The sequence below is a fragment of the Aquila chrysaetos genome, chromosome 11, assembly GCF_900496995.4.
Source record: "Aquila chrysaetos chrysaetos chromosome 11, bAquChr1.4, whole genome shotgun sequence".
In the NCBI taxonomy this organism is placed as follows: Eukaryota; Metazoa; Chordata; class Aves; order Accipitriformes; family Accipitridae; genus Aquila; species Aquila chrysaetos.
In genome coordinates, this window is record NC_044014.1 from 24,085,398 (window position 1) to 24,101,535 (window position 16,138).

At 43.9% G+C, this 16,138-nt stretch overlaps 2 protein-coding genes across 19 annotated transcripts in view; one reads left to right on the forward strand and one right to left on the reverse strand.

The window, feature by feature from the left end:
- The window catches only part of ZSWIM8 (zinc finger SWIM-type containing 8), an 88,134-nt gene that overhangs the window by 63,414 nt on the left and 8,582 nt on the right, over positions 1-16,138 (forward strand). Inside the window, exons 27-28 of one of the 6 annotated variants that reach the window (XR_005933600.1) lie at positions 10,076-10,142; positions 10,306-10,368. The gene's annotated coding sequence lies outside the window, so the exon portion shown is untranslated. The other 5 variants (XR_003925858.2, XM_030031478.2, XM_030031479.2 and 2 more) reach the window with 5 other exon arrangements.
- NDST2 (N-deacetylase and N-sulfotransferase 2) overlaps positions 7,753-16,138 on the reverse strand; it is a 141,865-nt gene continuing 133,479 nt past the window's right edge. For all 13 annotated transcript variants that reach the window (XM_030031488.2, XM_030031495.2, XM_030031484.2 and 10 more), the window contains 6 exons: positions 14,975-15,098; positions 13,312-13,486; positions 12,884-13,054; positions 11,429-11,538; positions 9,815-9,917; positions 7,753-9,658 (listed from right to left, as the gene is read on the reverse strand). In XM_030031488.2, the coding sequence (XP_029887348.1) occupies positions 9,533-9,658; positions 9,815-9,917; positions 11,429-11,538; positions 12,884-13,054; positions 13,312-13,486; positions 14,975-15,098 (809 nt within the window). In that variant the 3' untranslated portion in view covers positions 7,753-9,532. The remainder of the gene's footprint in view (positions 9,659-9,814; positions 9,918-11,428; positions 11,539-12,883; positions 13,055-13,311; positions 13,487-14,974; positions 15,099-16,138) is intronic.

A 16,138-nucleotide genomic window follows, 5' to 3' on the forward strand; every position in this document is an offset into this window, starting at 1 on the left:
TCTCTCTGCTGTGATGTTGACAGTCTGATGGAGCTGGCCAGTTGTGTGTCAGTGGGAGCTCCTGTGAGCCTTGGTAAATAGCTGTCCTGGTTTGGGGAACAGCAGTCCAGCACAAGGCAGGTGGCCAGAGGTTTTACACAAGCTGTGAGCCAATGGTTTCTTGTAAGGTACTGCTATGAGAATGACATGCCTCTGCAGAGGCTGAGGTACGTGCAGATTGGGTCATTGGTGGGTGTCAGGGGAGTTGGTGCTAAGCCTGGGATGTTCTGCCTACACTTCTGCCAGCCACCAGGTTCCTTTCCTGGTCTTGACACCAGTGATATTGTGTGGTAATGTGGACCTTTGTATTTCCAAAACATTGTGCAAAACAGTAGCTGCTCACCCTTGATGCAATTGTTAAAGAAGGCTAGGGGTCTGCTACCATGTGTTTAGAGAGTTGTTTGGTAGACTATGCAAGATATCCAATAGGGACAGCATTGCAGAAAATTAATTTTAGAAAGCTTTTGTTTTTATGCCAAGGAAATTTAAAAGGCTACTGCTATTTGTAAGCATAGAAGCACATAAATTTCAGGGCTTTTAAAACTGGAAGTCAGATGGTTGATGGATGTTAAGAATCCATTTCTCAGTAGTAACGTATTTTGCTTCTTACTTGGGTTTAGCCAATGACAACGGGGAGCTTTTTGTTTCTGCAAGCTAGAAATATGTGCCTGTTTGTATTTGATATTTTCAATGATACTCTTAAAAAATAAACAATCTAGCTCATAGGCATAGGGCAAAACAGATGAATGGGCTCCTTTGGTTTGACTTTGTGTACTGCACAGGCCAGAGAGCGTGACTGAGGTTCCTCTGCTTCTGATTGTGCAACAGTAACTGTTTAAAGATCTCCTTACAGCCCCTGGTATTCCTCCATAAGGTGTCTAGTTAAATGCTAGTTATAAATGCTGATGTTCGTAAGAATGTGTTAAATTTTGTGGTTTTTAAACTAAACTCCATGTTGATTATGAGCTGCCTGTTACTGGGCAAAACTCCTGGATTTGACTGGAGAGCACAGCCTGATGTCTGGAAGGTTTAGGTTCCTGGAGCACTTTCTGTGCTCTCTGGTTCTTGCATGTTCAGAACTGGGAAAGGAGTTCGGAGAGAAATGATTTTTCTAATACAGTCTAATCTTTTCCTTTCTACTGCTTATAGGATAAAATTAGGGGAAGAGAGGGGAGCATCTTCTAGAAGGAAAGAAGCAGAAGTCAAATGGGCAAAAGAGCTGAATGTGTTAAATATCAGGAGCAGAAGTGACTGTTACTGCATTGAGGATTCGGACTGAATAGGGAAATGAAATGGCAGAGCCTTATCTGTGATATCTATTAGAAGACTACACTTAGATCCTGAGCAGGCAAGTTTTCAGACTACTGTAATTAAAAAACACCAGGAGCATGAAAGCACCAGTATCCTTGTTTTGGGAAAATACGGTGGAGCTGCTTACCGTGAGGTTAGAATGGACGTTATCTGGAAGTGTACTTGCTTTCATTCTGTGTAGTCCCCATAAAGACCGTAACAGAAAAGAAATCCCAATGCCCATTATCTTTCACTGTGCTCAAAACTTTCTCTCTTTGGTTATTTTACTCATTCTAGCCCTCATACAGATTGCACTGCTTCCATATGACAGACCCTGTCAGAGTTGTCTTCCAGCAGCTGCAGAGCCCAAACAGAGGAAGAGCCAGAGAATCTCACCTCAGGCTGACATTGACTGAACAAGCAGCTCAGTGGTATGAGGCACAGGTCGGTTGTTTCAGAAGTTTCTAGTCTTTTCTCTGAAGAAATTCCTCAGAGTGAGCAGACAGAGATGGGAGCTGTGTGGAGCTGCTATACCCTCATTTATTCAGGTCTTCCAGAACACACTTTCAGTCTTGGATCTCTGCATCTGTTAATCTGTTGTTGTTCCTGAGCCATATCCCATGGAAATATATCTGAGCCAGGACAGGAGAAAGTAGAAAGTGAGAAAGGAGATGGTGATGGTGATGTTTTTTCTCGCCATGTGGCTGGGAGGTTCTTGAGGTATTTTTCTTTTATGAGAGATGAGATGAGCCCTGGTGGCCCCAGAAGCATTAAGCTACTATTAAGGCAGAAAAATTATTACCCAGTGCAGTCTTGTTAGTTTGGTCACTATTCCAGGAATGGGGAAAATACTGAGGCTCAGAAGTTCTGAAAAGACATTTCAGAAGATGACCTGTAAGAGAGCAGAGGTTGCAGCCAACTCAAATTTCCTTTGACTTCAGTTAATCCATGTGTTTTTTCACTCAGAGTAAATGTTCTCTGGGTCCTCACACTTACCAGCAACATGTGAAGTAGCTGCAGTGAAGGCCAGCTGCCACAAAAGCTGGATGCTTTAGAGCTCTTCTAGAAATGGTTTTACATAGCTGAGAAGCTGTTCTCTGTGTTGGCTACCACCTCTTCCCAGGCTGGGCAGCATATGCTGAATTTAGTCAGTACTAATAGCTACAGGTATTTGTCTGGATAGGGCCTGGCCCCCACTTGCATGAAGACAGAAGATATTCTGTGATGGGTTATTGCAATGGGTTATTGCCACGTTTGGTGAAGTCTAATTCACTGTCTGTTCCTTGAAGGTAAGATGAATGAGGTCTTCAGACTACTTCCTGTGTTCTCTGTTCACAATGACTTGCTTTCACTTGCCAGATTTGTTTCCTCTTGTGACCACAGGAATTATACTTTCCCTTTTAGCTTTTAGTGTCTCTGGAAATAACAGGTCACTTCAGTGGGGAGTTGGAGAAGTAAAATTTGTACAGGTGCAGATGAAACCAGCTGAGAAATGGCTGATGTCTTTACCGCAAGATACCTGTAGGGCGGTTTTCACTGTCCTGCTAGTGTTGAAGATCAAACTGCTTAATAGTCCTAATTAGGGCAGTGCGCTAAGAGCAGCCTTGTACTCTGAGTTAACCCACTGTCTGCACTTGAAGTTTCATGGGTACTTGAGCTAAACAATCTGGCATGGTGCACAGATGTGCATTTTGATGCTTTGTCCAAGAATCAGTACATGCAGATAAAAGCAGATGGTGTTCCAGTGTTAGGATACTTACAAGCAACTCCTTAAAGATGGAAATTCCCTCTGTGTCTCATTTTATATATATATATCTATCTATCTACACAGTGGGGGCCACGTATAAAAAAATGTCAGGGAGAGGGTGTGAGAAGATACAGATGAGGTACTGTAAGTGAAAGGGCCTTCCCCCCCTCCCCTTCCCTGAGGACATTAGTGGGTGGCCAGGTAGTGTCTTTACCCTTTACCCTTGTCTTTGTATGCACTCTTACCCTGTATCTGAGACAGCAGTGTTTCTAGAACTTAACCTGTTGATCCCTGCACAGTTTCTGAGTGTTCAGGGGTAAAATCTTGGCATTAGTGTGGTTGGTAGAAGACATGCCAACATTGCATCTGGACTTTTGGCTGTTTGGCTCGTTGGAAGGAATAGTGTGACTTTTGCTCTTATGGAATGGATAAAATAAAGGGTTTAGTCATTGCAAGCCTTATTCCTTGGAAGACATCTCGTGCTGCAGGTACCCTTTTTCTGTGTAGATCAGGCATGCCAACCTCTGAGAGGGCTGATTCCCCTCCTCCCTCTCTGGACGTGCTCGCCTACAACTATCTTTCTTGCCTGTGGAAGTTTTCCTTTGGAAGCACTTTCCAGGAATATGAGTTAGCAGAACAGTATTTGCCTTTGGACTTCAGTGTCTTTACAGCCCATGAACAAGTTGAGTTGGAGTTGTCATCTGATGAAGCAACGTGCCTAGCAACAGGTACAGCTGCAGTTAGCTGAAAAGCGCGTTTCTGTCTAGTTTTCTTTATTGTCATTAATATTTATTTGGGATATGTATTTTCCATTCAGAAATAGCCTCCTGGGGAGTTGTTGAACCTAAACTGTTTAATTCTTTGTGTGGGTTTGGATTTTATCAAGCCTAGCACTGTTGTATTTCGGAGCAGAATACAGGCTTTTACTTTCCCAGCTTATTTAGCACTAGCTCGGCTATGGCTACACAGTGCTAGAGTGCACCGGACAGCCTTGCAAACCCCAGAGTCAATGGAAATAGAGTAAGCCTTGAAGTATCTATAAAGTTTATCACCACCTCCTGCTATAAATCAGTCAGCTGTAACAGGACATCAATTTGAAATCGTTTTATGTAGGAGTTGGGAAGTTGTATTTTTCTTACCTAGGCGTTAAGAGAAGGGCAGGGTATTAAAATGAATTTTCCAGGATGCATCTGGGGGGAAGCGTGCCGAAACAGAAGTGTGCTTACAGTCTGCTACTGATGCCTTTCCTTTTTTCAGCTTAGTTTTTTTTTAAAAAAAAAAAAAAAAGAAAAAAAAAAGAAAAAAAAAAAAAAGAAAAAAGGCAGGTTGGGCCATGAGGACTTCTTAGCATTTGATGACCATGACTGTTGTATGACTGACTTTGCTTTTAAGCCCTACTGATAGAGTGATTGGCTCTCAACTACAGTTTATTTATTTAGAATGTTTTGTGTTTTTCTGTGCCCGCATTTAAGCGCCATATGACATGATTATGGTAAAGAGGGTCTTTCTTAAATAGTACTACTCTGTTTTTTTTTAACTACCTCCCCTCTCACTACCCCTCTGCCTGAGCACAATTCAAATGTGGCTTTTGAACTTCTTTCTGCTTTCTGTTTCCATTTTAAGGGTACTTGCACTTGTGGCAGGGTAGTGGAGGCACCTGTCCAAGAGTGGCATTAATCTGTAAAAGCTGCAATGCAGCTTGGGGCTATTCTGTGCTAGGGTTTTTGTTTGAGCCTATGACTAGTTAATGCTTTTACTCAGGGGTTATCGTCCAAATGCAAGCTTTGTGTGCTGTTAGAAGGTAACTTCACTACTGTATAGTGTTTCTTGTTGTTGTAAAGACAGTGAGTGCTCTGTAAGCAAGTAAGTGACATTTTTCTTATTGGTGTTGCCTGCTTACAGTTACAGCATTCATTGCTGCACTGCACAATTTATTGCCATGAAGGGGATGTGAGCTACAAGATGGGGAAAATGCTGGAAATGCATTAAAAGTCTACTGTATATAGTACATGTACATAGATAGCATGCACTATGAATGGGAACTGGGTTCCCACAATTTCCTTCCATGTCATGCTTTACTTTTTGCCTCATTTAAGTCAGCCAGTAGAGCTTCTTTGTCAGGAAGTTGGCTTAAAGGACAGCCATTGTGCAGGGCCTTAGTGTCAACACATTGTTGTTCTAAGTCTTGAAATGCACCTTTTCCAATGACTTGAGGGGTTCTGAGACCAGTCTGATTTATGATCCTTTGTTACCATAGGTGAAATAAACATGAGCTGGGTTTCAGACTGCTGGGGCAGTGTCACCATTATGGATGTGCTCGTTTACAAGCATTTTGGAGACTGGCAAGTTGGTAAGACTATATAGATGAGAATGGGAAGAAATCCACTCTTGAAAGCCAAAAATAGATGGATTAATAAATTATTTCTGTATTGTTCTCAAGAGCAGTGGAGATGAGTGTCAGGAATACTTTTTTTTGTAGCAAAACCAGCTTGCAAAGTATTTCCCAGAGGCAAGCATTAGTTCCTAATCTTAACAATGCTCAGTGTTTATGCTCCCCCCCAACCCCTGCCTTTAAGAAAAAGGGGAAAGAAATAAACTGTAGGTAAAGCCCTGATGACTGGAGCAGAGGTACCAGAGCTCAAGCCATGTCTTGCTGTGTGATAGAAGATGATACTATTCCTGGCTTGAGGCAGCCTGCTGAAAACACATGTGCCCATGTGTGGTTTAGCCTGTGTGTGTTTTAGCCTCCTACTGTCTTGTTTTCTTGCTTGCAGCTGCACCATGTCAGCCAGGAGACACTCAGGATTCAGGCAGGGGGGTGAACAGGTTTGTTTCAGATTCATGTGGCATGTTCAGTCGTGTGTGTTTGTCATTGCTTTTCTAGCCATGTTACTATTGATACAGCAAAATGACCAGCAAAGAATCAAGGATTCTCTTACCAACTGAGTGTGAGGGCTGAAAAACATCAGGATTTGATCAAGTTGCTTGTTAGATTCATATAGCTAGACTCTTGTGTGTTGTTCTGACTTCGGGAGCTGCAGCCTACTTTCAAGTATCTATGTTCCCAATTGAATTCCAGAGGTTGTGTGAGTAGAAGGTCCAGCTTCATATGCTGAGCTTTCTTTTCTGAGGTTGGTGTGTATAGATACTGATGGCTTGCTTAAAAAAAAGTTGTCTTGTATTGTTTGTTTTGCCAATTCTCACCTTTCATACACCCTTCTAGTTCTGAAGAGTGACATGACCTGGCTACTGTTTCTATTACAATCACACGCCTTTTTCAATACCTGGGTCAAATCACTCTTTTTTTAAATGGGTCAGTTTCCTATGTATTGGACTACAAAAATGTTTTTAATACATTACAAAAAAATTTTCAGGTAATGTTTTGTGCTTACTGTTTTCCTTGTCTTAGAAGTGAACTGCTTACCATGAAGTCCTGTTACTAAACAGTGAGGTAAGAAGATGAGGTTTATTTCCACTATGAAAATGAAGTGTGAGGGTCTGTAATGTGTAAGTGCCTAATGGGTCAGTATCTAGTAACCAGTGTATCCTGCTAGAAAAGATGTTTTTGTTGGCTTTTTGGTATCACAGAGCTGCTGATATTTTAAGAGCTTCTCTTAGGAGGGGGTGTTTGTTTCCACAGTTTTGAAGAGATGTCTGGAAAGAAGGTAGTTTCTGCAGCAATGTACTGTCAGAGGGAGTGAGTTACCAGATTTGAAAATAACTCTTCATCAGCTAGATCAGATAAGGACATCCTGCATTTGGATCTGACCACAGCAGGTGATTTGTTTGTTTGCTGTTAGCACAAGTAGTAAGAACAAGCATAGCATAGAAATGAAGCAGTTAGTTGTGGGGAGGGAAAGAATAAATAATGAGAATACACAGCTGCCCTTTGCTGCCTTGAGTGAAGGACTATAATCAGTAAACTAACCCTGACATTTAGTGAGCCCCTCCCAGCATTTATTCCTGATACCTTGATTCTTTTAATGTTTAAATCCATCTCCTCAAAGATGTACCATAGTCCGAGGTAAAGCATGAAGTAATTGTGTAAGTGAGCGACACCCTATAATGGATTAAGAGCAGGAAACTGCGTTTAATAGAGCATCAGTAGCATTGGTCCTGGGATCCTCCTCCTCCTGTGGCAGCATGCAAAAATAGCTGCTCTGCTGCTGCTGTGTTTATTTGTGATGTGCTTTGTGAAGTGAGAGCTGAAAGGCTGTTTTATAATGCTGACACAACTGTGACTATTTAAACAATGTTTTGCTTCCAGTTCAATGTAAGGTTCCTTATTACTCCAGGTCTGCTCATGGGCTGCTGGCCCAGGCCAGGTGATGGAGCACACCTGGACAGGAGGTGCACAGCAAAGCTCTGTTGCTGCAGCACAGCAGCTGGAAACTACTGCAGAAGCCAGGGATGGCCCAAAAACCATCACTAGTGCAAACCAGTAAGAATGACTCAAACTACAGGTTGTGTGCTATGCTAGCTTCTGCAAGCCTACAGGAGCACTTGCAGAGAAACAAGCCTTAGGACACTGTTTCTGTGTTGTTACAAATGTAAGTTAAACACCTTTGTTGCCCTCCCAAATACCAGCTGTAAGGCCTGGAGTAGGTTCTTCCATTTTTTCTTACCCTTCTACCAGCTTAGGGTCCATGACATCACTCCAAGTCATCACAAAGAAGAAAAATAAGTAGTACATTTATTGATTCTCCACTTACTACTACTTCTAGCCTTTATTCAGACACTTGTGCTCAGCTTCGAGAGCCAAGAATTTCTTCATTATCATTCAATGTGAATGATGCTATACATGAATCCAGTGCAGGAAGTCGGGCTCTTCTCTCTACCAGGAGTGAGAGAGGGGTTTCTAGTCTTTCTGTCCTTTTTTTGGCTGCACAAAATAACCCTTTCCAAGGGCACATGAAATAAAATACTATATTGCATACTATATACATTTACATACAACGGTAAATGCACCATTCATTCAGAAATACACAATACCTAAGGCTCAATGGAAAAGCTTGGTTGAAGCAACTTCTCTCTGGATAGGAGAAAAGGAGCTTATGACAGTTGTGGGAGTTTCCATAATCTGTGTTCATATGGATCCTGCCCCTCTGTCCTCTGGAACTGCAGCAATCTCCAAGGACTATTGGTGCCTGGGAGGGAGCGGCGACGGCCCACACAATTCCAGAAGCCCATGGCTCAGCGACAGAAAACATGTACAACCATGATGGAGGATTTCCTCTGAGAATAATTATCCAGCAACTGCAGGAAGAGGCAAAGCACCTTAGTGTACTTACTTGACTATGTGCAGAAGTAGTAAACTAATCAAACAGCCCCTTTTGGACATATGAAACCACTTCTAACTCCAAGCCTTCCCTTTATATCTGAACAATACTTTTAACTGCTTTTTGCTTTTCTCCTTTGATAGCAAGGGAATGAAAACAGGTGCTAGCTATCAGCATATGTGGTAGGGGCCCTGGAGCTGTTGGAAAGAGAAAAATGTTACTTCTTTTTTTTAAGCTGATCAGACATGGGGAACTGAATTGTCTGTTTTCAGCTGCATCAGCCTTATTTTACAATACCTGAGCTTTGCCTCCCCCAGCTGCTGTACTGCACTAACACATGTCTCCAGAGTGTTCTAAGGGGACATATGGCTCCTTGGTTATCTTCTGAAATGTCTAAAGTCCCTGCAGAGAAATACTTGCCATGTTGCCACATATGGCAACCTTTTCCCTAAGAAAACAAATTAATTCTGTGTGTCACTATCTGCAGCTTTGCCTTATCTCCCACTGCCCACTGACCAAATCACTGGACACTGTATCACACCAACAATGCTACAGGTAAGGAGAAACAATCTTTTATCTATTACATCAGCCTCCAAGAAGGTGCAGTCCCCAGCAGCCACACACAGTGGCACTGTAAGTAACGAACATGGCCACTGTACCCTGCATGGGGAGGAACAAGGCATTCTTGTACCTTGCTGTTGCCAAACAGACTACTGGATAAAAGCTGAGGTTCACTGGACTAGATTCCCCTTTTATTAAGCTGCTGCTCTTTTCTCAGCAGTGGGCTCAATAGCTCACCTCTTAAGTCTTTACTTCTGGACTCAGAAGAGTAATACATTAACCCTGCAGCTAGTCCCTGTTTCATATACTGAGTAATTTAAACAAAGTGTTAACTGTGCTCTCTCCGCTGCTCAAAGTAGGGCAGGCATTCCAAATCCTTCCTGTAAGTAAAAGTCAAAGTGTAACACACCATTAATACTCAAGAATGTGACTTGCACTCCATGCCCCAGGGCAGTGTCAGAGGCAGGAGCCCTTCCCAATGGTGGGGAAAGGCTCCACATGCACATTCTCTGCTCCTCCTTGTTTGTCCAGTTGTTTTGGCTTGACGAGAGATGGCATCATAGCACACTTTGGAGCACCACACATCCCAATGGCACTGGGGGCAAGGGAGTCCCTCTCAGCTCCAGCTGGAGTTCTGCAGTTCCTCTCGGAGCCAGGTTGGAAGGGGCTGCCCAAGTCTGTTCATCAGCTTGGATAATTCAATGTTGTGCTCCCGGTAGAAGTCTCTTAGGAACAGCCGTGACTGTGTGGAAAACACAGACCACATTAGTGTGAAAGAAAATGTTACCCTCAACACATCCATAGGTAATCTAAGACACAGATGATAAGAAAATCCAGATTGGTTTGCTGGGATGTTTCTACACCTCTTGCTGCCAACAGATTTGAGACAGTTACTCACCGAGGAATCCATATCAGGGTATTTTCTTCCTTTACTCTTTCCTAGGCATTTAGTTTTTCCTCCATCTAGCAGCTGGCACCAAAATCCTTTTGCTTCATCAAATCTGAAAAGGACACTTGTCTTTAAAAGATATGGCCACATGCCCAATTAGTAGCAGCAGAAATTAAGTAACTCCATAGGTATTTTCCATTTCAATGCTTTACAAATTGGGTTTGGGTTTTATTTATTTATTTGTGGTATTGATTCCTTTTTTTTTTTTTGCACTTGACTACTTTGACAAGAAATCCATTACAACCATGACTGTTTCAGCTTTTTGCAAATTTCAGAGGTAACATGGTGTTACAATATTTGTCTCTTAAGCTTGGGGTGGGGGGAGAATAATAATCAATGTTTTACTGTATGTAAATTCTTTTACATCTCCTCATGGAGAAGTATTAGAGAATCCCCCGACCATTTAAAGAGTCCGTGTTTCTTTTCTTGCTTAAACACAGGTATAAGGCAATGCTGGGAACCATGTCTGGTCTGGTCTGTCCTGTCTCCTCAATTGGCCAAAGGTGAGCCTGAGGTTTGAGCAAGTACCTCTACCAAACTCTGAGGCCAGCTGACCAATACCATTTATTTTCTGACCCTGGCTGAAGGTACCACCCAGTACCACTACTGTAAATAGTCCATTTACCATCACCACATGGGCTTCAGCAAGTAAGGCTTTCAAGTAATCTGCCATTTCTCTAAATCTGGCCTCCCCTGGGGAGCCACATGACATCCCCTTGGAAAACAACTGTGGGAGAATTTAATTGGTCCTCCTCTCTTTACTGTTAAAGGAAGGGACAATTGCCGTATGCCTACACACATGCGCACCACCCGCTACCCTCAACTAGCATAGGCTGTGATAGCAGAGAAGATGGGAAAACACAGGTTTCGGCTGCAAGGAACAATATTCAGGATCTCCAGTGGGCTTGCAGAGTTTTCACTGAAGACCCATATGGCCACAGTTCACCTTCAACTAGCAGTTAATCTATTCAGATTAATTGCACTTGCACTTTGGGCAAGATCACAGTAATGGCTGAGTAACATCCTTCAACTTAGTAGCAGTGAGGGAGTGCCTCTGCTAACACTTCCTCAGATAGCTCTGGGCACCTGTCAACTCCATGCCTTCTGTAATAATAGGCTCTTTACCTCAAAGCTGTGCGATGTGTCCCTAATCTCCATCTGGTTGAAGATATGAGCAGCTCATCACACATTTTTTTATCATACCTCCTCTACTTTCTGTCAGATATAGGTATAACACAAAGCATAAGGAGTGCTAGTAATTCCAGCACCTTTTCTGAAACCACAAAGACCAAAGGGAAAACATTGTAATTACTGCTGTGAGCAACTTCACGCTTCTCCATGACAGTGCCAAAAAACACCCCTTCCCCTATCGTTTCTGGAAAGACTAAGCTGCGATTCCAGTCTCGGCATAGCATCTCATGCTATCTGAACCTAATTTTAGGGTTAGGCATACCTCTGAAACCTTAGCAGGTCATGTAGTCAGAGCTAAGTATTCTTCCAATCAAGTGCGTATTAGTATCACACTTGGCTAAGAAAGCATCCTCCCCAAACCAATTTCCCTACCTGAGGGCCTGGGTGTAGTTAAAGAGCGGTGTAACTCCCAAGAACTTCTGGATGTTGTCCATTACAGAGGCAGGGTTGTGTCTCAGCTCCTGGCCATCCACAATGAGAAGCTGAAAAGAGAGCAGCTGCCTTAGCCTCTGACAGTTTGTGCTGAATGACACCCGTGAGCTTCCTGGATCTCAGAACTGCCCCTGGCCTTTGTGCGTGTGAGTAAAGGCTGCCAAAGCCTGTTTATTCTAGAGCAACACAGTGAGGGGATGTGGCCCGTTTGTCACCACAGATAGAGAAGTTTTGATACAGGCCACAAGTACCATAAAACAGTAGATCATGACAGGCCTTGCTTAATAAACTTGCCTTTGGCCAAATGCCGTGTAACTAAGCACTAAGGCCCAGCAGTAGCATGATTTATAGATTGTCTCTGGAAACATCATGTATTCTTTTTCGATCTCAGCAGCCATTGTGCTAAGTATTCTTCTGTAACCTATGGTTATTCTCCTGTTACATGTATGATAGACAATAACAAATAACATTTTGTGCTAATTAATTACCCATTCCAAAGAACAGAACAGAAACATAGTCGCATGAACTGAAGTAGGAGACCCTGACCCACAGTAAGTACAAGGATGGTGTGTCTGGCTCTATTATTCCTCACAGCAGTAACCTCCAGGAATGAGGCAATGAGATACAAGCCCAAGAATGTTTTCCCATGTCTCTTTTCAACTTGGCAGATCTGTCATGTATGGTTTAGGCTGCTGCTTTGTCAGAGAATAAGAGACTAAATGGGCATTATAAGCCTCTGCCAGATTACAGACTGTGAGGATAACCCCAGCAGCAGAAAGGAACTTGAAAGAACACATCCTGATTCACACTGTATTGGACAGTTTATAAATTTCTTGGGAATTTAGAGACAGTAATGATCTATACTGTCTATTAATTGACTTTTTCCAAATTTATACACAAAACACAGAATCCTGACATCTCTGCAGCAAAATTTCCCTTCGGCAGACAGCTAAAGGCTTCACAACACAGAAACTAACAAGTGACAGAGTCCAAGAGCCTCTCTCTAAAGCAATGAAACTGCAGCAAGTAGCTGAACACTTACTGGGCCTGAAGAGCGTCCCTGGGCTGCAGGCTGCCAAGATGAAAGGAAGGGAGTGCTAACACTGCCGTTCTTGCTGAACTTCTCAATATTGTGGAGCGGTCTGGGAGATCACAGTATCCCCCTGCACTCATTTACTTTTACAAATACAATAAAATGCAAAATTGGAGTATTCAAGCCTGATTTCTTATCAGCTCATAATAGGAGGAAGGAAGTGGTGGCTCTTGTTCCAAAAGACAAGATAGAAGGTGAGATGAAAACAAGGGGGGGGAGGGGCACAAGCATATGTTACAGTTTGTTCTCCTCTCCCCTAAACCTGCAAGGGGCTCCACAAGAGCCTCTGTCAAACCTCCTACCTGCCCAGAGGGGTAGTATGTTAGCCAGCGCTCTAGGTGAGTTGAATACCAGCCAGGGAGCAGGCATCGGCTTTGCAGGTTGCGCAGTTCCTGAGGGGCCTGGGATTTCGCAGAGATCACTTGGTAGAAGGTATAATTGAGCGCCACAGGGTCATTGTGAGCACGCTGGTGCTGAAAAACGTAAGCCAAATTTAGGAGTAGGAGCACAAAATTTTACCTTACGCATCTCTGTGCAGACCCCACTGACTTGGCACAACCACCCATCAATGGCTTTGTCTGTAACTGTCCACACTCTGCAGGCAGCCTGCATCACGTCCCCTGGCCCCTCTATGGGAATGGATCCATGGGCTTTAGGCCCTGGGCTTTCCGCCTCACCCCACTGGAACGTCTCTCTGGCCCTCACCCACAGAACAGTGCAGGGAAGTTACCTGGTACCACGAATAGGCTCGGTCAGCAGGGTTGATCAGAACAGTAATGATTTTGGCTCGAGGCAGCAGGGCTGCACCACGTTTTGGTACCACCTCTGTGTCAAAGTAATTGGCACTCTTCTCAAACATGAAGTCTGTGCTGGCATTGGAGGGGATGGGAAAGAATTCCATGTACCTGCCGAACAGATGGGATGTTGGTGAGCAGCATGGCCCAACAAAGAAATGGCACATGACAAAATGATCCCCTTGCTCCTCTTCAACAGATACAGTTTGCAGAACAACTGCACCTCCCCAGTAATGCAATGAATGGGCAAACAGGTACAGAGCTGGCAGAGGCATGACTTGGAAAGGGGTGGTGGAGCACAACATAGAAAGTTGGAGAAGATAAAAGGGTAAGAAAGTCTTTTGCTGAGAGCGTGTTCCCCAAGTCCTTAGACAGTGGAAGGAAAAGGCTGAGAGTAGGGTACTAGTTGCACGCTCTACAGAAAAGAGGTTTTGTCCAAAAGTAAGGTCAGAATCAGCTGCCTGCCCTGCCACTGACCATTTGTTTAAACCCATCTAAATCATTTGTCTCTTTGTACCTCGGTCCATAGCTGAGATGCAGGGTAAAGAGCTCTGCTCTGCCTCACAGGAGCTTGTCAAATTAGTAAAGTGGAAACTCTAAGACATTCAAGTAATGGTAGGGTAGAGGGTAATGGGGAGACAGGGCACTGTAAAGCACTGGAAGACTGGTCTCTGCTGAAATTTAAGCTGTACAATGAACTCGAATTCCATGCTAAACACAAAGATTCTCCTCTTGCATGTGATGCTACACTCAAATCAAGTTGACTGACTTTTCCAGGGGATGCACATAAAAGCCTACGCTTTTGAGTCCCATCTGTCAGCTAGTGCAACTGCTCTGTAGTGCTTGACTCGGAACACTTCACGTAAGTACCAACCACCTTCCAATATCTTTTCAACGGTCCTCTAAATGATCAGAGAAGTTAGACAAAATCTCCCTCAGCTGACAGGCAAAGAAATCCCACAGCAGAATGCCGTATTGCCACACAGCTGTCCCTTAGAGCCACATATGAGGGAGTGCAGTGCCACGGTTGACCTGAAGTTAATGTTTCGAGCCAAGAAACTCCTTTAAAATTTTTTTGCCTGGAAACATACTGGCATAATAGTGCCATAGTGATACTAGAATTTCCCTACCAGGTGGAAACACTTTATCCTAATTGCATACTTTTGCAGGTAAAGATGAAGGTATGCATGTGGACACTGGAGCCAGTGCAAGGAATGCAGTGATGGCTCCAAGTCTAAAGGGCCCAGAACAACAGTAGGGAGGTTGACTCCTTAACTTGGAAACCACAAAGAACTTTTTAGTGAGCACACTGTTGTCTGTTTTGCATATCAAAGGATAAGAAACCTCATGACAGCAGTGCATTCGACAAAGACTCTGAATTTTTAAAGCTAAATCATGCCTACAAGTCTCCTGGTGAACAGTCAGTAAAATCAGAACCTACCTGTCCTGCTCCTGGGACTAAGCAGTTGGGTTAGCAGGAAAACAGCTGCTCAGAAATAGAGATGCTACTGAGGTGGTCAAGGTGGACATACAGAGAGACTTGGGAGAAGACAACATGGGCACATCTTATCACAGAAGAACATGCGTCAGGGTTCTTACCAATCAATTCCTTTATGATAGTTGGGTCCATTAAAAAACTGGATCTCCTCGAAGGTGGATGGACTTGGGAAGTTACTGGTGACAGCTGGATGCATGGTCAAGAAGAAGTGCACAGCTGTTGTGCCTGCAACATGAACCAGTTAACAGGACCTGGATCACACATAATGCTTGGCTGAATGAAAGGCGCTACCTACACTGCAACAAACAGTCCCCAGATGGGCACACTCCTACCATGCGTGGCTAACCCACCCCTTAACTCATGCAGGTTACAACAGCAGTGACACCAAGCACTTTGGGATTTAACTTCACTGAGGAGTTCAATACCACATTTCAGCTCATACAGCTGATTTAAGTCACCTCCTTAGCACGACAGCTGTCACCCATGTCAGCGACCCCCACACCTTATTTTCCCTGGTGGCATAGCCACACTGTCACATGGCAGAACCCATACCTGCCAAACAGGAGGTGGCCTGGGCACCACAGGACAGCATCATGTGTTTGGGAAGGAGATGAGCTAGGGACAACATTAGTGTCCTTAGATGAGAACTCAGCTAGAGATGCCTTGGCCTGCTTCTGCTATAGATGTGTTCCCTTTACCCAGCCCAACCCAATAATCCTGCTCAGCACACAGCTGTAGGCCTCCAGCAGGCCAATAAATCAGCTGAGAGAAGGGTTTTCTTATGGTGTCATTGCAAGCTTGGGCCGTGATACAGGAGGGCTCTTGCTGCACACACACCAACAGAGCTTCACAGTGACACAGGAAGGAGACAGCAGCTTGGCTGGGACAGGCTTCCTCCCAAGGCCAGGATCACCATTTGCTGTGCATGGTTGGCACCTGCTGTTTCACTGCACTACAGAGAAAGCCAAGGTTTGAAGACCTGGCTTTGGCTGAAGAGATTTTGCTCTCTTCAGCCTAGAAGGGACTCCTCAGTACAGTATATACAGCCATGTCACTGCCAACCACAATGCCACAGCAGTTAAGTGCTGGTGACAGAGGTCAGAGAAAAGAGGCTCTCTACCTCCTGCTGACAGTGACATGGAGCGTGCAGTGGGTACACAGATCTGTTGCAATAAAAGCACTAGGGGGCATTCATTGTAACCTTTGCTAAGCATGTACGTTTAGTCCTGCTGACAGCTTATGTTTGTGACACACTAAGAAAGGTC